The sequence below is a fragment of the Corvus hawaiiensis genome, chromosome 35 (genome assembly GCF_020740725.1).
Source record: "Corvus hawaiiensis isolate bCorHaw1 chromosome 35, bCorHaw1.pri.cur, whole genome shotgun sequence".
Taxonomy (NCBI): Eukaryota; Metazoa; Chordata; class Aves; order Passeriformes; family Corvidae; genus Corvus; species Corvus hawaiiensis.
In genome coordinates this window covers 845,526-870,881 of record NC_063247.1, presented here as the reverse complement: position 1 = coordinate 870,881, position 25,356 = coordinate 845,526, and the positions used below count along the sequence as shown (strand labels likewise).

General features: G+C 54.0%; 1 protein-coding gene and 1 long non-coding RNA gene across 3 annotated transcripts; one reads left to right on the top strand and one right to left on the bottom strand.

Annotated features, from left to right (window-relative positions):
- Positions 1-4,194: 4,194 nt before the first annotated feature.
- Positions 4,195-5,426, bottom strand: LOC125319017 (zinc finger protein 239-like). Its single transcript, XM_048289983.1, has one exon. The coding sequence runs from the start codon at positions 5,333-5,335 to the stop codon at positions 4,493-4,495; it is 843 nt and encodes a 280-aa protein (XP_048145940.1). The 5' UTR covers positions 5,336-5,426; the 3' UTR covers positions 4,195-4,492.
- A 1,131-nt stretch (positions 5,427-6,557) lies between these two features.
- Positions 6,558-18,738, top strand: LOC125319030. Of its 2 annotated transcripts, none has more exons than XR_007200568.1 (4): positions 6,558-6,786; positions 11,294-11,366; positions 13,135-13,409; positions 16,401-18,738. It is a non-coding gene; the product is annotated as an uncharacterized LOC125319030 (long non-coding RNA). The 2 variants fall into 2 exon arrangements; XR_007200567.1 differs by lacking the exon at positions 6,558-6,786 and adding an exon at positions 10,142-10,202.
- The last annotated feature ends 6,618 nt before the right edge of the window (positions 18,739-25,356 follow it).

The window sequence follows — 25,356 nt, the reverse complement described above, 5'->3', positions numbered from 1 at the left end:
GGTGGCAGGAATCGAACCCTGGATTCATCACACGTGGGTAAAACCAGCACCCACACATTAAACACAGTGGAAAGAAAACTGACTGATACCCCTTAGGTTTTTATTTTTAGTTCTTGGGGGGTAATTTGTGTTGCTGTTTTACTGCTACGAGACATAAATCCTATTGATTGTTTTGGGTATAGAATATGATTTTCTAGAGTGATACTATTTGCCAGATATCAGTGAAGATGATGATTAATGCATATTTATTATAATAATAACAACAGAAACTATGTTGTTAATCTCTGGGAAGGGAAATGTGGTTTTCAAATTACTGCAAGATTTTGACAGATTAGCGAATATAACTTCTCTAACAGCTTGTTTGCCAACACCAACTTCTGCAGAAAATTCAGTTCTGTGGGGAGCTTCAGTCAGCAATTTGACAAAAATCTGGGAACATGGGTGGGAAGGAAATAACACCCAGGCCAACTGGACAGGGACGGAAGGAGAATATTCCTTACCATGGACACATAAGAATGGTACTCTTAAGAATTGTAATATCTCAAAACTGGATCTGGAAATAATCGCTGGAAATATTGATCATCTGACAGATTGCACTGATACCCTCTGGGGCTGTCAAATTCCAGCAGTATGGAATCGCCCTCAGACAGGACAATGGGAATGTTTCCAGCCAGTTCAGTGGTGTTTGGGCTGGGAAGGGAGCCCAGGCCTCCCACAGGACCCCTTACAGGTGGGTATAAAATATCCTGATTTAACAAGGTCAAGGCCAAAGGATCCCAGGACAAAGGAAAAGTGGGATTGCCCTGGGACAGACACTTGAGCTGTTTGGAATGCTGAGGTCCAGCGGCTCCTGGCTGTGGCCCAGGCTCTAAGGCTGGGCTGTGTTTGTAGAAATGATTCTGCCTTTCTCAGTGACACCTGGGCTGAGCCAACAAACAACGAGCCTTGGAGAGGCACAGAGTGTCAGCAGGACACGGTCAGATCCTCAGGAGCCACGGGATGGGTGGGAAGTGATGGAATTTGGAGTACACGTTTGCCCCTGGGAGAATCAGGAGCACCATGGACACTGGGGGTATGAACGTTCCGTCCCTCGTGCAAGGAGTCACCACTGGGAACCCGACTGTGGGGAAAGGTTAAAGGGGATGGAACTGGGAAACATCCCAGTGCAGGAACTCCAGCGGGATGGATTTTAGAATCCATCTCTGCTCCGCAAAGATCTGCCTTTAGGAACAGAGCAGCCACACACCATTGGGCTCTGCAGATGGAAACTCTAGTGAATGCAGCTCCTTTGGGGTTTGCTGAAATAAAGGAACAATTGCCAGCCACAGCTAAAATGACCTTCCAGAGCAGATTGGCTTTAGCCCTATTGATATTACATGAATAGAGAATATGTGGATTCTTGAACTGAAACAACACTTGTGAGCACATTCCAAATCTGATGCTGGGTTGGATGATCGGGTAGAGAGGATAAAATCATCCAGCAGGGAATTAAGGGCAGGATTAGAAAGTAACAGGTTGAATAAAATATTTAAAGGACTTGGATTCTATATGCTTGGTTTGCCTCACTTTTGCAAGGTATATTTGGGATCACAGCAATACTTGTGCTTATGACACTTGCTTTGAGCTGTGTAAAGAACATGGTTGTGAAAGCAGCTGAGGAACTCGTGGGATGTGAGTAAAGGAGCAGAGTGAGGCTTACGAAGGCTTGAAGGGAAGTGAAGCTTCACAACCCTCCAAGGGGGGGAGATTTGCCAGATGAAAAACCGTTTGCACCTGGTGGGTTCATACAATGCTTCTTCTCCAAAAGCCACTGGCCATGGAACCGCACAGGGCTGATTCTGTAGGCAGCAACCAGCCCAGGTGTGCCAACTTCCACCAGTGCACCAGGCAGTCAGGGCTGGCTTTGGGGTCAGCGACCACCAGGGACCCCCAAAGAGACCCCCAGGGCAGAAGAACGGATGCTTAAAGGGGAAGGAAAATATGTTAAGGATTTCAGGGAAATGATTATCATATGAATGTTTATTCTGGGACAATCACTGAATATGTATGCAAAATACAGTCTATAAACAGGAACTCTCCAGTACTCACCATGCACGGTATTCTGGAAGAACTATCCCCTTGTGCATCCAGCCAAATAAAGAATGCTGCTTCTAAATGCTACCTTGGTGTTAAGGAGGGGGTTTATATTTTAACTGATTTTTGGTAACTGTGTCAAAAGGGACCCTTGCTTCCATGGGGCTCCACAGTGTCACAATGGCCCCTTGGTTCCATGATGCCTTGAAGTGTCACAATGGTGTCCTGGTTTGACACTGGCCCAACGCCAGGAACCCAAAAGAGTCGCTCGCTCACCACCCGCCTTGCCACAGCTGGGCAGAGGAGGAAAAAGGGAAAAAAAATTAATGAAGGGTTCATGAGTGAGGTGAGGACTGGGTGAAAACACTTCAAGGGTGAAACAGGCTCAATTTAAAGTTGCAAAGTGAATTGATTACTAACAGAATCAGAGTAGGATAATGAGAAGCAAAATAAGCCCTTAAAACACCTTTTCCCCCAGCCCCTCCCTCCTTCCCACCGACAGCGCAGGGAGACAGGGCATGGAGGTTTGGTCAGTTCATCACCGAGACTTCCTTCTGCTGCTCCGGGAGAGGAGTCCTTCCCCTGTGAGGCCGTGGGCTCCCTCCCACGGGAGACAGTTCTCCGTGAACTTCTCCAGCATGGGCCCACTGTCACGAGCAGCAGCCACACCGCACCTGCTGCAGCGTGAGCCCCTCCCATGGGCACACAGTCCTCGCAAAACTGCTGCGCCGTGGGTCTGTCTTCCACAGGGTGCAGTCCTCCAAGGCCAGGCTGCTCCAGGTTGGGAGCAGGGCCCTCTCTCTCCACTGGGTCTTTCACTGGATCACAGCCTCCTCCAGGCATCCACCTGCTCCGGTGTGAGCACCTTCCCCCCAGGCTGTGGGTGGATCTCTGCATCTCCCGTGGATGCCCAGGGGCTGCTTCCCCATGCTCTTCACCACAGCCTGCAGAGGAATCTTGGCTCTGGCGCCTGGAGCACCTCCTTCCCCACCTTCTCCACTGACCTTGGTCCCTCCATGTTGTTTCCCTCACACATTCTCACCTCCTCCTCTTCTCTGACCAGAAGCCAAAACTGTGACTTTGTTTCGATTTTCTTCTTAAATCTGTTATCCCAGAGGCGTTACCAGCCTCTCTCATTGGCCCAGTTTTGGCCAGCAGCATGTCCATCTTCAGAGCCATCGGGGATTGGCACTGCTGGACATGGTGGAAGCTTCCAGCAGCATCTCACAGGAGCCACCTCTGTGGCCCCCTCACCACCAAAAACCAGGCCTTGCAAAACCAGTACAGGAGTCATCGGTGAGAAAAGCTCTGACTGAGTAAAAATTGTTTTCTGCATTTTCTGATTGGCTTAAAAGTGTTGTGGTCTCTGGCACCTGCACATCTCCATGGCAACTGCTGAGTCATCACCGCCGCACGCTCCTACTGGCCAAAGGCTGCTTTGGGGTGGGGGCTGGGGGCCTCCGTCAAACGTGGGACCCCCACAAGCTGCTTATAACCACCAAAACTGAGAGTTATAACCCTCCCTCAGACACCGGTGGAACCGTGGGGTCACCCCAACCCCCCAAAATGAGGCACAGGGCCCACAAGCCATTTATACCCCTGCCCCAGGTTGGGGGAAAGCAGCAGGATCCTCCCCAAAATGGGGTCTCCTCACCATCACAAAATGAGGAAGGGGTGTCACCTCAGTTTCCTGAATTAGCAGAAAAACTCCAAAAGCCATTTCTAGCCCCCAAAATTGGCAGAAAGCAGCAGGATCTTCCCCAAAATGGGCTCCCTGTGTCCCTCCCTGTGGTGCCCACTCCAAGTGCCAGAGCCACGTGTCATCCCTTGTCTCCCTGTATCCCCTCCTCAGGATCGGGGGGTACCCAAAAAACCCCTCAGGAACTGGGGATAACCCAAATACCCTCAGATGTGGGGGATACCCAGAAAGGAGATTCCCCCGGCCTCATCATCCCCAGCCTTCAGCTCTTCATTCCAAACCCCTGCCCCCCTCCCATTGCCCACCCCTCCACAACGTACCTCCCACTCCGTCCAGACCCTCTGAATGCCCATCCAGCCCCTCCTGGGGATTTTGAGGGGGCTGTAGGGTCAAGTACTTTTGGAATGTGACTGAGCCATTTGGGAGTGGGAACTGAACATTTTTCACTGGGATTCAGTGGTTGTGAGGTGACAGATTGAGACCTCTCATCTTCTGGAGTGCAAAGTGATGGAGAAAACTCTTCCATCTCCCCTCAGAACCCCCAAATCCTCCCAAACATCATCATCCCTGGTGCCTATGGGGATCCAGAAGGATATGGAGAAGACAACCAGCCAGGTGTCTTCCCAACATGGATACAGGGAATGTGGGTCCTTCAGTGAAGGATGAAGTTGGAGCAGTGCACGAAGCTCTTCTGCAGTCAGGGCACTCGCAGGGCTTCACTTACCGGTGCCTCTGTTGGTGTCTGGTCAAGGCTGAGCTCTGGATGAAGCTCTTGCCACACTCAGGACACTTGTAGAGCCTCTTCCCAGTGTGGATGCGCCGGTGCCTGATGAGGTGGGAGTTGCGGTTGAAGCCCTTCCCGCAGTCAGGGCAGCGGAAGGGCCTCTCATCCGTGTGAATCCGCTGGTGCTTGAGGAGCTCGGAGGTGGTCTGAAACCTCTTCCCACACTCGGGACACTTGTAGGGCCTCTCCCCGGTGTGGCTTCTCTGGTGGATGATCAGCTCAGAGCTCTGTCCGAAGCCCTTCCCACATTCCCCACACTCGTAGGGCCATTCCCCAGTGTGGATCATCTGGTGGAGGATCAGGTGGGAGCTGTCTCTGAAGCTCTTCCCACATTCCCCACACTCGTAGGGCCTCTCCCCGGTGTGGATCATCTGGTGGCGTATCAGGTTGGAATTGTGTCTGAAGCCCTTCCCACACTCCCCACACTCATAGGGCCATTCCCCAGTGTGGATTATATGGTGGCGGATCAGGTTGGAGCTCTGGCTGAAGCTCTTCCCACATTCCCCACACTCATAGGGCTGTTCCCCAGTGTGGATCATCTGGTGGCGGATCAGGTGAGATCTCCAGCTGAAGCTCTTCCCACATTCCAAGCACTTGTGCGGCTTCTCCCCAGTTTGATGCTGCTCATGGACCACCAGGTTTGAGCTCTGGTTGGATCTCCAGCCGCCTTCCTGGCACAGGGTGGGTCTTTCCTCCTCACAGCTCCCTGGGCTGCGTTTGCAGCCCCTCCTCCTAAGAGATCTCTGGGGCTTTTCCTCCCCGTTGGATTCCTGCGCCATGGAGCCGCTCAAAACGGCCTCTTCCACCAGGTTCTGCCGCGGGGATTTGTCCTCCCTGGGCTCTGTCCTCAGCTCCTTGTCTGGGGGAGGAAGGACAAGGAGAGGATGGCATTTGCCTCCGTGCCACAGGGAAGGGGAAGGAGATCCCCCCAGTCCGTCCCCGGCAGGACGGCGTCGGCAGCGGGGTTGTCCTGCAGCTGGGGACGATGCTGGGCTGGGAGATGGAGCAGGAGAGAGGGGGAAAGGGGCAGGGACTTCCTCCTCACCTGCCTGGCGGTCCCATGGGATCTTCCTCTTCCTCACAGCCTCCTCCTCCATCTGGCCAAGGGTTGGGAATGGGAAATCCTGGTTTGGGGGAAAACAAGGCGTGAGCACATTGAATTTGAATGTCCCCCTGCCCAAGTCCATCTCTACAAGTCACCGGGCATCTGGGGTCCAGAAAAACCTCCCAAACACCAACATTCAGCCCTGAAAAAGCCTCACAGGAGTGCCCTCTCTCTAGTCTCCCCACTCTGGTGTTCAGGGGATCCCCCCTGTCCCAGCTGCCGGGGGTCACACTTGTCTTGGGGGTCCCCCATCTACTTGGTCCCCGCCCTCCCCAGGCTGCTGGGAGTCCAGGAATCCAAAAAGCTCCCACCTTGAGCTCCCCACTTAGGGATGCTGGGGGTTATGGGGTCCAAGGGATCCTTCTCCCCTTATTCTCTGCTTCAGGGTGCAGGGGGTCCAAGGAGTCCCCCCTCCCCCTCTCCAGGCTGTTGAGGGTCCCGCGAATGGCGGCGCTCCCCCCTCTCTGGGTTCCCCACTTTGGGGTCCTGGGGGTCACAGGGGTTCGCTCCTCCAGACTGCCGGGGCTCCCCTGGTCCCGGTACTGCCCCTCTCTGCTCTCCCCACTCTGGGGGTCCCCAGGTTGCCCGCTCCGGCTCTCCCAGGAGGTCCCACAGCCCCCTGGCTCCGGGCTGGAGTTGGCCATGCCTGACCCGGGCAGACCCAACCCCCACTGCAGGAGGGACCCCACATCCCCCTGCCCGCTGCCAGAGCTCTGCTGGCACCACCACCAGGACCCCCCAAAAACACCTCCTGAGGACCCCCCAATGTCCCTGAAAGGGGCATTTTGTGCTCAGCTTTGGAGTTCTTCATTCTCCAAACATCCCCCCCCAAAAAAACCCAACCCAGGGACGCCCCAGGATATCTGGGCTGAGCTCCCCCTCCCCGGGGACCTGCGGGATGGGGGGGTGATGCTCCCACAGGTCGAGGGCTGCAAATTCTGAGAGCGCTAAACTTCATTCTTCCTTCTCCTTTTCTTGATCCTCCCTTGTCCCTGCTCTTCTTCCTCCTCTCGCTCCTCCTCTCCCATCCCTCCTTCTCTTTCCCCCAGGACCAGCGACACACTGGGTCCCCCGTTCCCGAGCCCCTCGCAGCCCGCGGGAGCAGCGGGGATGGAGCCGGGACAGGTCGGGATGGGCAGCGCGGGGCTCTCGGCTGCTCCCACCTGCTGGGGGCGGGGCAACCCAGCCCGGGGAAAGGAGAGGGAAACTGGGAACATTGGGGGCTGCACATCCAAACTGGGCCTTGCTGGGGACCCTGGGTGGGGACTTACAGCCCTTGGGGCTCCTCTCGGAGCCTGGAGAGCCAAGAGGGGGAACACAGAGAGGGCTGGGGGATCCCAGGAGTGGCATCACTGGCAGTGACCGCTTTGTACTGGAGTAACTGGAACCTTACTGGGGAAACTGGATGGGACTGGGAATGACTACAAGCATGCTGAGGCCAAGTGGGATATAATGGGATCGTCTGGAACCATACGGGGATTGTCTGGAACCACAATGGGAACAACCAGGGCTATGCTGGGGAGAAATGGACCATGCTGGGGGCTACTGGGAGCAAGTGGGAGTGACTGGGTCTGAACTGGGGGCAACTGGGCACGACTGGGACAATGCTGGGAGGGACTGGGATCATATGAGGAGTGACTGAGACTATACTAGGGGCAACTGGGTTCAACTGGAACCACACTGGAGGATCATGGGAGCAGCTGTGCCCATGCTGCAGTCATACTGGGATCCTACTGGAACTGGCTGGGATCATACTGGCAGTGACTGGAATAGTACTGGGGGTATCTGAGAGTGACTGCAATCATACTGGAATCAGACTGGGAGTGACCGGAAAGGTGCTGGCCGTGACTGGAACCATACTGGAGGTGAATGGGAGCAACAGAGACCATGCTGGGAACAAATGGGATCATATTTGGAGTAACTGGATTCATACTGGGAACAACTGGGCCCACACTGGCAGTGAGAGGGAGTCACTCTGGGCATGACTAAAATAATACTGGGAGTATCTGGGAGTGACTGGTGTCATACTGGGGGTGACTGTAACCATACTGGAGGGGGACTGAGTGCAACTGGGATCATACTGGGGGTCACTGGGTGCAACTGGGATCATACTGGAAGTGGCGGGAAGTGTCTGGGATCATACTGGCATTGAGAGGGAGCAGTTGGGATCATGTTTGGGGCAACTGGGATCATACTGGGAAAGACTGGAACCAGACTGACAGTGACTACAGGTCCTACTGGGATCATGCTGGGAGCCACTGGAATTACAGCACGTGTGAACAGATCCTGACTCGGGCTTACTGGGAGCTACTGGGCCCATGTTGGGAGGAAAATGTGGACACATTGGGAGCAGCTGGGATCAGCTGGAAGGTACTGGAACCATGCTGAGGGGACTGAGACCACAACTGGAGCAACTGGATTCATACTGGGAGCAACTGGGACAACACTTTGGGAAACTGCCAGAAACTGGGATCATGCTGGAAGCAACTGGGAGTAACTGGGAAAGACTGGGATCATTCTGAGGTAACTGGAACCTTACTGGAGCAACTGGGAGTGCCTGGTAATGACTACAAGCATGCTGAGGCCAACTGGGATATACTGGGAATGTCTGTAACCATAGTGGGGCTTACTGGAAACACACTGGGAACAGCTGGGACCATGCTGGGGACAACTGGGACTACGCTGGAGGCACCTGGGAGCAACTGGATCTATGCTGGGGGCAACTGGGCGTGACTGGGACTATTCTAGGGGCAACTGGGATCATACTGAGAGGAACCAGGAACACCTGGAACTATGCTGGAGGCAAGTGGGATCATACTGGAATTACGGTGGGAGCAGCAGGGTGAGACTGGGATCATACTGAGGGTGACTGGAATCATCCTGGGATTGACTGGGAATGGCTGTGAGCAAGTGGAATCATGCTGAAAGCAACTGGGAAGAAGTAGGAAGGACTGGGAGAATGCTGGGGGTGACTGGGATATACTGGGAGAGACTGGGAGTCACGGGGATCATAGAGGAGGCTACTGGGCTCATGCTGGCACAGACAGGCAACAACTGGGAGCACACTGGGGGCCACTGGCATCATACTGGAAGTGACTGGGATCATACTGGGATTATAGTGGGTGTCAGTGGACCCTGACTGGGCGTTACTGGGAGCTTCTGGGCCCATACTGAGAGCCTATGGGGGATACACTGAGATCAGACTGGGAGCAACTGGGAATGATAGGATGCATGCTGGTGACAACTGGGATGTACGGGCAGTGACTGGGATAATACTGGGAGCAACTGAACCATGCTGAGGTAACTGGGAGTGCCTGGGAATGACCACAAGAATGTTCAGGGCAACTGGGATATACTGCGAGTGTCTGAGACCATGCAGGTGGTGACTGGGACCACACTGGGAGCAACTGGGAATGTGCTGGGGGGAACTGGGACCACACTGGGGGCAAGTGTGAGTGACTGGGGCTCTGCTGGGAGAGACTGGCATCATACTGGCAGTGACTGGGACTATGCTAAGTGCAAATGGGGAACTGGGAACACACTGGACAAAAGTGGGAGGAACTGGGAGCAACTGTGGGACCATGCTGGGGGCAAATTGCAGCACAGTGGGGAATGACTGGGAGTGACTGGGTTCATACTGGCAGCAACAGAGATCCTACAGGGAGTGAGGGGAAGTGACCAGGATCATACCGGGACTGACTGCGCTCATACTGGGACTGATGAGGAAACTGGAACCACTCGGAGGGGGAACTGGGCTCATACTGGGACTGATGAGGAAACTGGAACCACTCGGAGGGGGAACTGGGCTCATACTGGGAGCAGGCATTTCCCGGCCCCGGGACCCCTGAGCCCCTTTCCCGGCCGTGCCGCTCCTGCAGCCCCCAGACCCCCCCGCCGGGGTCCCGCCAATCGCAGGGGTCCCCCCTCTCGGGCTCCCCGCTTTGGGCTTCTGGGGCTCTCCTCTCTCTGGGGTCCCGCTTAGGGAAGCCGGGGCTCCCGGGGGTCCCCAAAACCGGTGTCCCCCCGCCCCCGCGCGCTCCCCACGGGGCCCCGGCAGAGCTCGGAGGGCCCGGCCCGGGAAGCCCAACCCCCACCGCGGGGGGACCCGCATCCCCCCGCCCCCGCCGGGGCTCTGCCGCCACCGCCACCGGCACCCCCAAAAACACCTCCCGGGACCCCCCGATGTCCGCCCGAGGGCATCTGCGGCTCGGCTTTGGAGTCCCGCAAGCTCCAAACATCCCCCCAAAAAACCCCAAACCCAGGGACACCCCGGGACATTTGGGGCGAGCTCCCCCTCCCCGGGCACCTGCGGGACGGGGGGCGATGGTCCCGGGGGGCTGCGAGTTCAGGGAGCGCTGGAGCCGAGCGCTTCCTCCTCTCCTCCAGCTTCCCGCTGCCGCTCCGCCTCTTCCTCCTCCTCCTCCTCCTCCTCCTCCCGCCTCTCCCCAATCCCACCTCCGCCTCCTCCTCCTCCCCTTTCCCCTCCCCCGTTCCCGAGCCCCTCGCAGCCCGCGGGAGCAGCGGGGATGGAGCCGGGACAGGTCGGGATGGGCAGCGCGGGGCTCTCGGCTGCTCCCACCCGCTGGGGGCGGGGCAACCCGGCCCGGGGAAAGGAGAGGGAAACTGGGAACATTGGGGGCTGCACATCCAAACTGGGCCTTGCTGGGGACCCTGGGTGGGGACTTGCAGCCCTTGGGGCTCCTCTCGGAGCCTGGAGAGCCGGGAGGGGGAACGCAGAGAGGGCTGGGGGATCCCAGGAGTGGCATCACTGGCAGTCACTGCTTTGTACTGGGATCGTACTGAGATCATACTGGCAGTGATTGGGCTGTACTGGGATCGTACTGACATCATACTGGGAGCAGCTGGGCCCATGCCAGGGGAGTCTGCAATCACACTGAGGGAGACTGGAATCATACTGGGATCATACTGGGACACCTGCGGGGGACAATTGAGACCATGCTGGGAGCAAATGGGATACAGTGGGAGTGACTGGAATCATGCTGAGGGTGACTGGGAGCAGCTGGGAGCAACTGGGATCATGCTAGGAGCAACTGGGAGTGACTGGGTGCATGCTGGGGGTGATTGGAAGCAACTGGGCTTCTGCTGTGATGAACTGGGATGATGCTGGAAGTGACTGGGATCAGACTGGCAGTGAGTGCGACTACACTGAGGCTGACTGGGAGGGGTTGTGAGCAAATGGGATCATGCTGGAAGCTACTGGGAGGAATTTGGAGTGACTGGGAGTGACTGGAAAAAAAGTGAGGGTGAAAGAGAGCCACTGGAATCTGTGGGATGCAACTGGTTCATACTGGCAGTGACTGGGAGCACACTGGGGTCATATTTGGATCCTATTGGGAGTGACTGGACTAATACTGGGAGTATCTGAGAGTGACTGGGAAACACACCATGCATATCATCCCCCATACTGGGGGTGACTGGGAGCAACTGGGAGCATATGGCATCATACTGGGACTGACTGGGTTGATCTAAGAAGCAACTGGAACCATGGTGGAGGCAACTGGGCCCATACTGGGAGTGATTGGAAATAACTGGGATGAAACTGGGACCATACTGGGAGTGCTGGCATGTGACTGGGATCATACTGGAGGTGACTGGGATCATTTTGAAATAGAGCAACTGGGGTCACACTTTTGGCTACTGGGAGCAACTGAGAGAAACTGGGATCATTCTGCAAGCAAACTGGAGTAACTGGGAAGGACTGGGTGCATGCTGGAGGCAACTGGGCTATACTGGGTGTGACTGGCATGATACTGGGATAATAAACACCTTACTGGGGCCACTGGGAGCATCTGGGAATGGCTGCAAACATGCTGGGATATACTGGGAATGTGTGTAACCATACTGGGGGTGGCTGGGAACACACTGGGAGCGACTGGGATTAACTGGGATTTACAGAGCCTTCCCTGGGGACAGCTGGAAGTGATCCCCCCATTCCCCCGCCCTCCCTCGGGCACTGCCGCATCTCCCAACCTGCGCCACCGGGATCTGCCCGGAGCAGCGCGATGGCTCCAGCGCTGGGGCTGGGGGCTCCTGGGGCGGCGAGGGGGGACTGGGACCCCTGGCACCCCCTGGGACCCCCCTGAACCGCCATTCCTGGGAACGGGACCCCCATAACCCCCATTCCCGGGAATGGGACCCCCCTTAACTGCCTTATCCTCCATAGGGACCACCCTGAATCCCCTATTGCCGGACATCAGGACCCCCCCTGCTCCCCTTTTTACGGCCATCCCATGTCTCCCACCATCCCAAATTCCCGTGTTCTTGGTGCTGGGACACCGTGGAGCTCCTTGGACCCCCATTCCTGCCTTTCCCAGCCACCAGCCCCACCTTTCTGCAAAACCGGAGACTGCCTGAACTCCCCTTCCCGGACATGCCGGGTGTCCCCACCCTGTCACCCCCCTTTTCTGGGAAACTGCGGACTCCCCTTTCCTGGGCACAGGGACCCCCTGGAACTCCCTTGTACCTCTCCCAGTCCCTTCACTCCCCTTTCCTTGACCCTGAGACTGCCCTGGACCCCCATTCCTGAGAACCAGGATGCCCTTTTACCCATTTCCCTGGCGCTGGGACCCCCCTGCGCCCCCTTATCCGGCACCAACGCAACCTTTTCCTGGCCACCCTGCCTCTCCCAGCCCCCAGACCCACCATTTTCCCTGACCCTGGGACCCCTGGGCCCCCATTCCTGCATTTCCCAGCCCCCAGACCCTCCTTCCCTCACACTGAGGGCCCCTGGCATCCCCTTTCCTGGGCACAGAATTCCCTGGACACCCCATCCCACCTCTCCCAGTCCCTGCATCCCCTTTCCTTGACTCTGAGCACTTGACCCTCTTTCCCAGCTCTCCCAGCTCTTCAAGTCCCTCCTCTCCTTGACCTGTGGACCCCCCTTGGATCCCCAAACTCCCACCCCCCCAGATTTCTGTGTCCCCCCAATTCTCCACTCCCTGCAGTACCTGGAAGTGGCGCTGTCAGAGCCTGGCCTGGGGTCCCCCAGTCCCTGATCACGGGAACGTGGACGGGACCCCCTCCGAGCGCTGCCACAGCGAGCGGGGCCGGATGGAGCTGCAGGCATGGGGATGGGAGGGGGAGCCGAGCAAGGATATTGGGATAGCCAGACCCGGGATACTGGGATAGCCAGACCTGGGATACTGGGATAGCCAGACCCAGGATACTGGGATAGCCAGACCCGGGATATTGGGATAGCCAGACCCGGCTCAAGGAGAGGAACCGGCACGTGGCTGACAGTGACCTGGAGACAGAGCCAGTACAACATGAGCGGGGGGAGTGGGGGGAGCCGGGGGCTGGGCTGGGATCTGTGGGAATGGACTGGATCTCTAGGGGTGGGATCTGTGGGAGTGGGATGGGATCTGTGGGCCTGGCATAGGAATCCAGGGAGCTGCAAGGGGCTCCGTGGGGCTGGGACACGACTCCATGGGTCCGTTCTCTCCTCGTTCCCAGGTCTCCCCACGGTGCAGGTGGTTTCCAGCTGTGACCTCCTGTCCCACGGAGCGTCCATGGATCCCACTGGCACGGCTACGATGGGTGGGATTTCATCTCCTTCCAGCTGGGATCCGGGAGCTTTGCAGTGTCTGACGGTGCCACCTGGATCCCCCAGAGGTGCTGGGAATCCAAAGGGATCCTGCCAGAGCAGATGAAGCATTACCTGGGACACACCTGTGTGGAAGAGCTCCCAAAATACATCGGATGTGGTTGAGAGGCTCTGGAGCACAAAGGTGGGTGTGGGGGGGAATTCCTATGGGAATGTGGGATTCAGGAAGGGTGGACCTGGGAATGCAGGAATTCCCATGGAATTTCCATGGATGGATCTCACTCTCATCCCAGTCAGGTGAGAATTCCATGGACGGATCTCCCCCCCAGCCCACTGCCATGGGAATTCCATGGGGAAATGACTGGAATTTATGTCCAATCAAATCCCTGCTGCAATTCAGTGGGACATAAATCCCAATCTTTTCCCCAGGCCGGGTCTGTGGTGCCCATGGCAGCGCCAGGGGAGTGCCCTCTCCCTGCCCGAAGCCGAGCTCGGGCCTTTCCTTCAGTGTTCTCTGCCCTGCCCGGGGCAGGAGGGCACTGACAGAGCAGCTTTGGTGGCACCAGGCACCGGCCGGGCTCCGGCCACTGCAGGTGGCTCCGCGGGAATGTCCAACACCAAAGCTTCAAGCGAACAACAGCTCCTGGAGGGGATTCTGCCCCCTCTGCCTGTCCTGGGAGCCCAAGGCAACGCCCCGGGCACAACAGCCCAGAGTGCTGGAGCACAGTGTCCCTGGGCCAGGCCGTGTTCCCGGGCTGTCCCGTGTCCCTCGGCTGTCCCCTGTCCCTCGGCTCCCTGGGGCCGGGGGTGACAGCAGGACCCAGGGCAGCCCTGGGGTGGAACAACCCTGAACCCCAGCGGGGCCAGTTCCCCCAGTTCCACCCAGGGGGCCCAGGTCACTCCCAGCATGGGCCCTGTGGCTCCCAGTCACCCCAGTATGGTCCCAGCTCACTCCCCAGTATGATCCCAGTCATTTTCAGTTACACTCAGTATGATCCCAGTATGACCCTGGTCACTCCCACTATGATCCCTGCATGGTCCCAGGTGTTCCCATTCACCCTTAGTATAGTTCTAGGCACTCTCAGTAAAGTCCCAGTTTCTCCCAGAATGATCCCAGTCATTCCCACTGTGGCTCCAGTCCTCCCCAGTATGATTCCAGTATGAACCCAGTCACCCTCAGTATGATGCCATTTGCTCCCAGCATAGTCCCAGTAACTCCCAGTATGATCCCAGTCACTCCCAGTAGCTTCCAGCATGATTCCAGTCACTCCCTATATATCGCAGTTGCCCTCAGGATGCTCCTAGTCACTTTCAGTATGATCCCAGTATGACCCCAGTCACCCTCAGTGTGGACCCAGTTCCTCCCAGTCTGATCCCAGTTGCTCCCAGTTGCCCCTAGCACAGAGCCAGTCATTCCGTGTACGATCCCAGTATGTGTCCGGTAGGATCCCAGTCTCCCTCAGCATGGTCCCAGTCTATTCCAGTTGCCCCCAGTGTAGACCTAGTCACTCTCAGTCGCTCTCAGTGTGTTCCCAGTCACTCCCAGTGTGGTTACAGACACTCCCAGTATAGCCCAGTTGCCCTCAGCTTGCTCATAGTCATTCCCAGTCACAGCCACCAGTAAGCTCCCGTAAGGTTCCAGGCTGCAGTCCTCCAAGGCCAGGCTTCTCCAGCCTGGGCGCAGGGCCCTCTGTGAGGAGCCAATTCAGTTTGAGTTCAGCCATTTTAGGTTGCCTCAACTCTGGCTGTCAGGGTTTTCAGAGGCATGCGGGGGCAGGGAGCGTACACCTGCCACTTGCAGGAGGCAGCCACGAGTGGGGGAAGCCTCATCTCTGGGGAGTCTTGGCCTGGCAACACCCCACACGAGGAAGGCAGTAGGAGACACTGTGGAGGGGCTTCTCCAGTCAGGTCAAGGGGAGGTCTCCACCAATGGACGGCCCAGGAAAGTTGGACTGGGCCAATGGTTCCCTGTCCTCAGGCAGCCTTTGGGAGGGGCCGGGGGAGTATAAAACCCAACTGCATCAGGGCTCACTGCTGCTCCTTCGGGAGGTCTCGCTACTGCCCGCTACCTGTGTGAAAAACAATGAGCCAATTCAAAAGTTGAAAGGGTTTTATTAACAAAAATTTAATAATTGACAACTACAGACCCCAAGTGGCAAGCTGCCTGCCTACAAAACACGGGACAGCAGTACTTGGCGTTTGGCTATGTGGGTTAGCTGGGCACAACCCTCGGGGCTTGTGCAAGGCCTGTTCTCCCCTCCCAGTGTCAATCAGGGTATCTGGACACATTTGTCCAGTCAGGGGCCGAGTTGGTTTGGTCCCTCCCTCATGCCTGCCCATAGGGGCCAGCTCATCCCTCTGGAGCATGCCCAGTTGTTGCCTAAAGGAGGGGCCCCAGCCTGAGTGACACATTCTGGTGGTTTTGACTGGCACTTGCACACTTCCCACCCCCAAGAAGATTCCGGAAAGTTATTCCCGTCAGCCATTTTGTTTTATTTTAATCATTGACAATTCAACAGTAAAAACATACTGAACACTAAAGCATCCTAATATACAATCTAACTCTAACCATCACTCTCAACTCCCAGTCATTTTCCAACCTGAAATCAGAGAACTTTAACAGTATTAAACTTGGTAATTAACTCTTTAACCCCTTGAATCAGTAACTCCAAATATGAAAATCAACATCTCCCTTCACTGTTTATAACATCCTGGCCCGAGCCTGCCTTCTGGCTCTGCTGCCCTCGCACCTGTCCTGCCTTCCTGTGCCCCTGAGCGCTGCCTCGCTGCTTTGCCCTGCCTTCCTCCCTGGGCGGCCTGAATCCTGCCCTGCCGCCCTGATCCAGCCATCACTGCCCCCCCTGCCGCGCCAATCCCGGCACTCACTGCGACCCTGTCCAGGCTCCTGGTCCTCCTGTCCGAGCACCCGCTCACCGCGTGTCCAGGGCCGTTGCCGCGGGAGCCGTGCCTGTCCAGCTGCCCCCCTCCAGGAGCTGCGCAGGCTCGGTCGGACCCGGCCCGGCCACAGGCAGGCAGCGTGCACGGCCCCCCACCTGGGCACCAACAGCACTGCCCTGACTTGCTGCTGCTAACGCCCTCTTTTTCTCTCTGTCCCCTCTCTCCCCTCTCCCCCACTCTTTTTCCATTTTCCTTTCTTCTTTTCTGTCTCTTCTAGCCATCTTCTGCTCAGGCAGCTCCTTTTCCTTCTCCTTTTGTTGTCTATAAACGGTTCTCAGTGACAATATTTGCCTTGTTTGGTTCCATTCCCTTCCCGACCATCCATTTTTAAAAGAACTCCTCTCAGTTCCCCACAGTGGAACACGACACCCCCTCTCTCCACTGTGTCTTTCGCTGGATCACAGCCTCCTCCAGGTATCCACCTACTCCGGTGTGAGCACCTCCGCCCTGGGCTGTGGGTTGATTACTGCATCCCTCGTGGATCCCCAGGGGCTGCTTCACCATGCTCATCAGCACGGCCTGCAGAGGAATCTCAGCGCCAGAGCCTGGAGGAAATCAGGGGGGATGGGGAGGCAGAGGTTAAATGATTTGCTAAGAAGTTGTTTGTTAGAAGCAATGCATACCGCTTGCCCAACACTTATTGTGCCTACCAAAACAGGATGAGAAGATATGAGACTATTGATAGAGGGAAGGAATCTTGACCAAAGATCCTGTTTTTAACCTAAAACTAACTCAAACCAGTCTTGAAGTTTAGACGTGGGCCAGGGACATAAAGAGCAGGCGCAGGGAAGCAAGGTGAAAAGTTCAGGATGAGGAAGACCCTTTACTTCATCTGAGGAAGACTTATTTCATCCCGGAGACCCCTGCCTATGACCACCAGACAACACTGCGCAAGCACAACGCGGATGTAAATAGCTTTTGGGATCACTGTAATATGAGGCGAGGCTAGGCGGGGCTAGGTAATGAATATGTATAGGTGTATTGGGAAACTCAATGAATATGGAACTTGTAACCCGATAAATACCAAGCTGAATGCAGCTGCCGGCACGCGTGACTTTGGAGGAATTATCCCCATGTGTCCCAGCGCTGGAATAAACATACCTACTTTACTACTTATTCCAGTAGTGGAGTCTTCTCCGCTCATCATTTTGGCGAGCCGGCGGGAGGAACTCTGTCCGGCTGCAGGATTGGCTGAGGAGTGAACGTCCGAGGCGTGCCCCAGGGCTTTCCTGGAGGAACTCCGCCCCTCGGCTCGCTCACTGTGGGGCAAACAACCTGCTGGGACTGCGGATAAACAGTATGTTCTGGATTTAGGATGCCTGTAAGTCGTACGCGTGGCCAGGGCTGCTGGTAAGATGCGAGGAGACGTCCCGTGCACAGCGTAGTCCCTGTGTGGGTAAAGGTGAGGCTTGCAAGCAGCCAGCTACGGGAGCTGGGAAAGGCACCCGGCTATGGGAGCCGACAAGAAGAATCGCCAACCGATACAGCGGCTGCTAGCGATCCTGAGAGCAGATCGGGTGATTCCGCCAGAACTTGTTGATGACTGTATTGGGGAAAATATAAGCAGGACCCTGAAGTTATTACAAGTGAGTGTTATGAATATTTTGGCTACTAGTAGCTGGTTTGAGTGTTGTGTTGCTTATATGTCTTTTGGATATTGGTTGTTATTGGACTGCTTTTATATTAGCTCGCCTATTTGTTTGTAGATCGGAGATGTGTATGTTGCCGTGTGTTGTTTGAGCATGTTGTATTGAAACATTTGTTTGGAGCGATGCTAGATTATTGATTTTTGTGCTAATAGAATTAGAATTGTTGCTAGGCAAGAAGTTAGAAGAACCCCTCTCCCTTAGTGGTTTGGTCTTGATTCTTGGGAATTTGTAAATCCGATAAAACATTGGATGGAGAGGAGAGGCAAACGAGTTCCTTTAGAGGGAATATACAGAACCTCAGCAGGAAGATTAGTAACTTTAGACTGAGAACAACCAGTGGCAGAGGATTTAGGTTTTGAAAGAATACATGGAATGTGGTGATGCGATACCTTTATTGTATTTTTATATATGTTTTCTGTACCCCGATGGTTCATCCCTACCTTCCCCACTCCTATTCCCAGTTGGTTTGCCCCAGACCCAAGACTCTCCCCTGGTGCTCCCTACATGGTTGTTCTCCTCCCCTTGTTCTAGCTCTTTCCCTATCAATCACCCAAACCCCTCCTGTTGTTCCCGAAGGTTCAGTGTCCATCACCTGAAACCTCCCAGTTTACCCTTATATGGTCCTCATCAATCCCCCGGGACCCTACCCCTTTGGTTACCTCCCCCTTTGGAAATCCCCTAAACCTTGAGGCCCCATTGGGGCATGTGATCCCTTTCCCTCCTCCCCTTGAGGCTATTGGCCCAGGGAAATGTCTATCCTCGTTCATATCCCTCCCTTAGAGATTTCTATTGGTCCCCTGTTAAGCCATCCCCATTGTAACACCTCCCTTTATAAGATGTCCCCCGGAGCTGTTCTGGGCTTGTCTCCTGTGAGTTGCCTCCAATAAACTTGGATTACCCCCTGTGGCAAGCCTCCCTGCTACTTTTTATCCTCTCCCTCATCCGGACTGCTGACAGCCACTGTGCCTGGAGTTTCAGCTCCCCTGAGCAGAGCTGAACTCCTGAGGAGCAGCTTTAAAGCCAAGAGCCTCCAGCTGCTCCCCACTCCTGTTGCACACTGCAGGGGCTAGCCTGGGCAGTGGTCAGTGGCAGTCATTGCAACAATGGAATAACTTGTTTTTGTGGATGCATTAGAATTTTTTGTTCAGCAAGAGGGTGGCATGTTGCGTAGGTACTAATACAGTGTAAAATTTGTAAGAGGAGATGGCACTGTTCTTCTGCCAGTGTTGGGGTTTTAGGAGCTCTCCTGGTTTTTCTTCTGTTAAAGGAATTTTGCCCATACCTGTTGCTGGGGGAGAAAATGGCTGGGTACTTAAGAAAAACAAAAGAGCTGGCTACAGAATGGGGCACATCTGGCTACTCTTTTGTTTTCACCCGAGTGTGTGGGGGCAATCGGTCTAGGCGTTCGGACAGAGAGGGAGGCTGCTTTCTTCAGCCGCTTTTCCTTCTGCTGGAGAAGCCCCGGGATCCCAAAGCCCACCTTCCCTGCCCAGCTGGGAGCTGGGCTGTGGGCGCCCTGCCCTGCTGTTGCTTCAAGCCTTCGCTACGTTGTAGCCGTGCTCACCCTGCCTGCCCAGACCTCGGGGGAGTTTCCCGTTTGGATACACCTCGTCTGCCATCTGGGATTTGTGCTTGTGCCTGCCATTCCAGCCTGCTGCCATTCCAGCCTGCTGTTCCCGAGGGTCCGGCCAGATGTTGCAGTGGGGATACTGCAACATGCATATATCAAACCAGGAGTCCCATGGAAAGGAAATATATGTGGACAGACAGATTCTTGATAGCTGTTTCAGAGAGATGTTTATTTCTCCAGCCGCATGGCCGGGCTCTGCTTAGGAACTGTTCCAGTCACGGGACCAAGGGTCCTTCTGCCCGCGCAGGGAACACAAACCAACCAATGGGAACGAGGCTGAGCAGGGGCAGCGAAACCCCGTGTCTGTGCCCTCAGGGCCCCTCTCCCAGGGCTACACGGCGGGGGAGGAGACCCCAACACCTCACCCGTTTTATTTTAATAAAAGGAGAATGAAAACAACTGGATAAACATAACAAGAACAGTTTCAAAACAAAACAAGCCACCCTCCTGAGCCTTTAAATGTCTAAACAGATTCTGTGGAACATCTTAGGGCTGACAGAAGGGAGACAGAGCTCTCCAGGCATGCTTTGTGGGGAAACTGAGGCAGGAGAGGGTTTAATTTCTTCCCTCCCCCTTTTCATCCCCCCCTCAGCATTGGAAAGGGATTTTTGGGGAAACAATTGGCAAAAGCATGGTTTTGTGAGGGAAACCATGGATGAAAAAACGGATTGGGAATACACTGGGGGTAATAGGACATAGGGTAAAAGGGAAAGGTGGGATTAGGAAAGGGAGACTGTAGGGGGGGCTTACAATGGAGATATTGTCTAACATGACTACAATTTTTTGCATATATACTGCCTTTTACAAATATACCATCAGGCCCAGTGACCTGCGATGCTTGTAACCCTTTTCTCCCTAGTACAATTTTGAATTCCACCACCTCTCCATCTCCCAAGCTTGGGATGCATTTTTCAGGGTTATTCTTTTTAATAGCAGTTCTATGCACGAATATGTCTTGCTGGTTGTCACACCTTGTTATAAAACCATAATTTTGCTTAACATTATACCATTTTACTATCCCTAAGGTCTTAGTTGCTATGATCTTTTCCTTTTTCCGAGTGGCTGCTGTTTTCTGTCTCGCTGCGTCTTTGCTCTCTCCTTCGGTCGCTCCCGAGTTGGAATTGTCAGAGCTGCTGGTGCCTGCGCGCTCTTCCCGGGGTCGCGTTCGGGGCTGCGTGGGCCGGGCCAGGCCGCGCCGCTCAGTTCTCCGTGCGTCGCCTCCTCTGGTCGCAGCTTCGCTGCCGCTGCCGGGCGCTGCACCCACGTCTCGGCCGGGCCCCCGAGCGACGACCCCCCCGCGCCCTGCTCCAGCGCGCGTTTCGGCTGGGCACGGCTCCACTCCACCGCCACCGCCACCAGCCGCCGCCCATGTGCCGCCCCTCTCGGTCAGACGTTCCCGGGGCTCGCTCCACCACGCGCTGCGCGGGTCCGGGCAGGCACCGCCGGGTCCCGCCGGTGTCTCGCTCCACTGCCGACACTGCGGCTCGCTTGGCTCTGCCCGCACGCGGGAACTGCCTCGCTGCTGCTCACAGAGCACTCGGTGCACGTGGCCTGGGCCGCACGGTCCCTGAGCCAGGCTTCCCTTCGCCAGGACACAGCTGACATTGCTCAACAGTCTCAGTAACTAAATAATATTCATGAAAATATTCTTCCATCGGCATATATTTTGACTCAAAATTTAACTGGGTCCAAACGGCCTTCCAAAAATCCTTCGTAAGAATTAAATCCCAAGAAACATAGAAAAAGTTCTTAAACAACCATGCCAGGAAGTGTTTCAGTTCTTTTTGAGCTTGAATCAAGCTAAAATTTACAAATCGTTGTTCAAGAATCATTTTCAGTTTAAGATAAATGTCCATATGCGGCTCTGAGAGCCAAGAGTCTTCCCACAGTTCCTCCATAGTTTAGATATGGAATAGCAAAACAAAACCAAGAAGAGGAATCCAAAGTTTCCAGGGTTTACTCACACAAATCAGTCGCTTAGGGATCGGGGATCGTTCTGCTCACAAATCTCCACCCTAATCTCCTACATTTCCCCCCCCTCTATCCTAAATTATCCACAGGGTGGGAGGGGGGAAGGGCAGAGAACGGGTTTGGCTGAGGTGGGTTAGTCGCACGACACGTTTTAACCATTAAATGAAATAAAGGAATGAATTTGGAAACAGAGAGGTTTCCCGTGGCTTGAGAGGAATAGAGTTTCTTCCCCACTTTGGCCCAGAACGGATCAGAAAGGACAGAGTCTGTGGTGGCATCAGGAAAATTTCAAGATATCCAATTAGTGAAAGATTTGAGATTTTTCTTAGAAAGAACACCTTTAGAGAATTTAAAGTTGGATTTTAAGAGAAGGGTTAGAAGAAAGGGGTATAGGTCTCTCTCAGATTGGGAAAGGCTGGGTTTAGCTTGCCTATTTCCCATTTAAGTTCCTCCCTCAGCAGAAAAAGAGAAAAAAAACAACTTAAAAGTATTGCGCGCAAGAAAGAGAGGAGAGCCCGATTTTAAACTTACAAATCCCGTCTTCTGGTGGGGCTGTCTCCTGTTGAAGTCCAAAAAAAAGTCTGCTGGGGGTGTGGTCCGGCCAGTTCGATCCTCAGGGATTTCTGTCCCAGATGAGAGAGGCGAGGGTCTCAAACTGTCCACCTCCAATGTTGGGGAAGATGAAACAGGAAAGCCTTATAAATATGATTGCCTGACAAAAGATTTTGGGAATATGAAAACTACAGGCAACATCGAAATGAAAGCCACTTTTGAAATACCAAGTCTTAGTTACTGAACAACTGGAAAACAATGGTATGGCCGACTGAAGGTAATCCCCTCTTGATGGAACAATACCCTCTGCTTGCAAGCAGGTCCAAGGGTCAGAGCAGACCCTACTAGCTCAGCAGAAGGGGTCCAAAGAGTAGTTTTTAGAAGTTAAGATGTAACACTCTATGGTAATATAAGAACTCTTATAGGCTGTATGTAAATGCTATAGGATTTGTATCTTGTATTAGATTGGTTAGTGACAATTAGAATATTCAGTACAGAAGATGATTTATTGTATTGTAACCAGGACTTCAGACACTCTTGCTCACACTTCCACTCTTGCTCTCACTTCCACTCTTGCTCTTACACACTCTCTCTCTCTGTCTTACCTGCTTACTCTCTTGCTCTCTTGGGCCTGCTCAGAGCTGAGTCTGGCAGCCCTTTGCAATAAACCCCATGTGTCCCAAGATCAGACTATAGAGATCTCTCGTCTCCGTCCGTCCCGACCGTCCGTAACCTACACTCCAAAAGGCCCTGCTACAACATAGGTCCTTTTTTCAGAGGATCAGCACATGAACGGCTGGTTCTGTCTTGGCGTGGTCAAGACGCAGCTCAGGCCAGGAGTCCCTTGGAGGTCTGGGGTACAATGGCTGCTCGGGCACCAGTTATGACAGCTGGTGTGGGGTCAGTAGCTCTGACTGAGGAAGCTGTGACCAGTCCAGAGAGATGGTCCCAAAAGGAATTGCCTTCCCGAGGCCCAGTGTCTTCCCTCAGCTGCTAGCTAGGAGGGCCCGTGCAGAAGCTGTCAGTTCTTTAGTGATTGTCAGCTCGTGATTTCAGCTCAGCTCTGCAGGGCAGCCTCCCAGGCAGCCAGACCAGGGAGAGAGACAAGAGGCCCACGTAGCTGTTCCGCACGAAGGTAGCTTTATTGATCTGTACTCCAGCGAAGGGGAGGCCAGGGACGGGCTCTCTCTCTCCCCCGCAGGGGCAGAGGGCTAGCTTTATAGGGGTACAGGGGTGGGTGTCAGAGGGTAAAGGCCAATGGGCTACAAAGGATCTGCATAGGGTCTCCCAGAGGATTCTGGGTTTGTCTTCTTCTCGCCATAACTGAAGAGTACCTCCCTTTCCAGGGAAGTTCTGCTGGGAGGTTTAGGCAATCTCCTTATCTCAGCAGACATCCCTCCAGGGCAGTGGCTGGGCATACCCCATACTTGTATATATTGGTCAAGGTTGTGTGTGCTTAAGAACTATCCACACTTTTATGATGATAGATGACAATAATATAAATGTAGCTGCCAGGAATCACTCTAATTTTTGTATTTGTGATTTTACCAAGATTGTTAGGTGTGACTTTTTGTATTTAGCACTGGTTGTGTCTCATCAATTGATAAGGTCTAACTACACCATATACCATAAATTGCTACCGACACCTATTGGGATGGACCTCACATTAATAAAGCAATTAATGAAACATCAAGACCTAATTGAGATTTTAGGAGAAATCCAAAGAAACAGGAAAAAGACCTTAGTCACCATCCATCATGAAACACAAGAAATAAGCAGAATCTTGCAAAGAGTAAAACAAGATACAAGTCATAACTGGTGGGACTCGCTTTTTGGGTGGTCACCTACCGCAACTGGCATTCTAAATATGTAATGTCACCCCATAATTGTCTTATTACTTTTGGTTAGTGCCTGCCTTGTGTTGTCTATTATGTTGCTTGTTTGGAGCTATAGAGTACTAAAAAGGTTATCAGTTTTAACTACTTTGTCAAATGCACATGGAAAGGCATTGAGGAATGCTTATCATAAAAAAAAAAATCATTATTAGCAAAAGAATTCATGTATTAGTAAAAGAATTTACTATATAGCAAAGGGGGAACTGAATCAGGGGGGATGGGGAAGCAGAGGTTAAATGATTTGCTAAGAAGTTGTTTGTTAGAAGCAATGCATATAGCTTGCTCAACACTTATTGTGCCTACCAAAACAGGATGAGAAGATATAAGACTATTGATAGAGGGAAGGAATCTTGACCAAAGATCCTGTTTTTAACCTAAAACTAACTCAAACCAGTCTTGAAGTTTGGACTTAGGGCAGGGACATAAAGAGCAGGCGCAGGGAAGCAAGGTGAAAAGTTCAGGATGAGGAAGACCCTTTACTTCATCTGAGGAAGACTCTTATTTCAACCCAGACACCCCTGCCCACGACCACCAGACAACACTGCGCAAGCACAACGCGGATGTAAATGGCTTTTGGGATCACTGTAATATGAGGCGAGGCTAGGCGGGGCTAGGTAATGAATATGTATAGGTGTATTGGGAAACTCAATGAATATGGAACTTGTAACCCGATAAATACCAAGCTGAATGCAGCTGCCGGCACGCGTGACTTTGGAGGAACTATCCCCCATGTGTCCCAGCGCTGGAATAAACATACCTACTTTACTACTTATTCCAGTAGTGGAGTCTTTTCTGCATATCAGGAGCACCTCCTTCCCCTCCTTCACTGACCTTGGTGTCTCCACGTTGTTTCCCTCACACATTCTCACCTCCTCCTCTTCTCTGACCAGAAGCCAAAACTGTGACTTTGTTTTGGTTTTCTTCTTAAATCTGTTATCCCAGAGGCGTTACCAGCCTCTCTCATTGGCCCAGTTTTGGCCAGCAGCATGTCCATCTTCAGAGCCATCAGGGATTGGCGCTGCTGGACATGGTGGAAGCTTCCAGCAGCATCTCACAGGAGCCACCTCTGTGGCCCCCCCGCCACCAAAAACCAGGCCTTGCAAAACCAATGCACGAGTCATCGGTGAGAAAAGCTCTGACTGAGTAAAAATTGTTTTGTGCATTTTCTGATTGGCTTAAAAGTGTTGTGGTCTCTGGCACCTGCACATCTCCATGGCAACTGCTGAGTCATCACCGCCGCATGCCCTGATTGGCCAAAGGCTGCTTTGGGGTGGGGGCTGGGGGCCTCCGTCAAACGTGGGACCCCCACAAGCTGCTTATAACCACCAAAACTGAGAGTTATAACCCTCCCTCAGACACCGGTGGAACCGTGGGGTCACCCCAACCCCCAAAATGAGGCACGGGGCCCACAAGCCATTTATATCCCTGCCCCAGGTTGGGGGAAAGCAGCAGGATCCTCCCAAAAATGGTGTCTCC

Excerpts from the sequence above, each read along its gene's own strand:
- LOC125319017 (XM_048289983.1), bottom strand. The coding sequence starts at position 5,335 with ATGGCGCAGGAATCCAACGGGGAGGAAAAGCCCCAGAGATCTCTTAGG.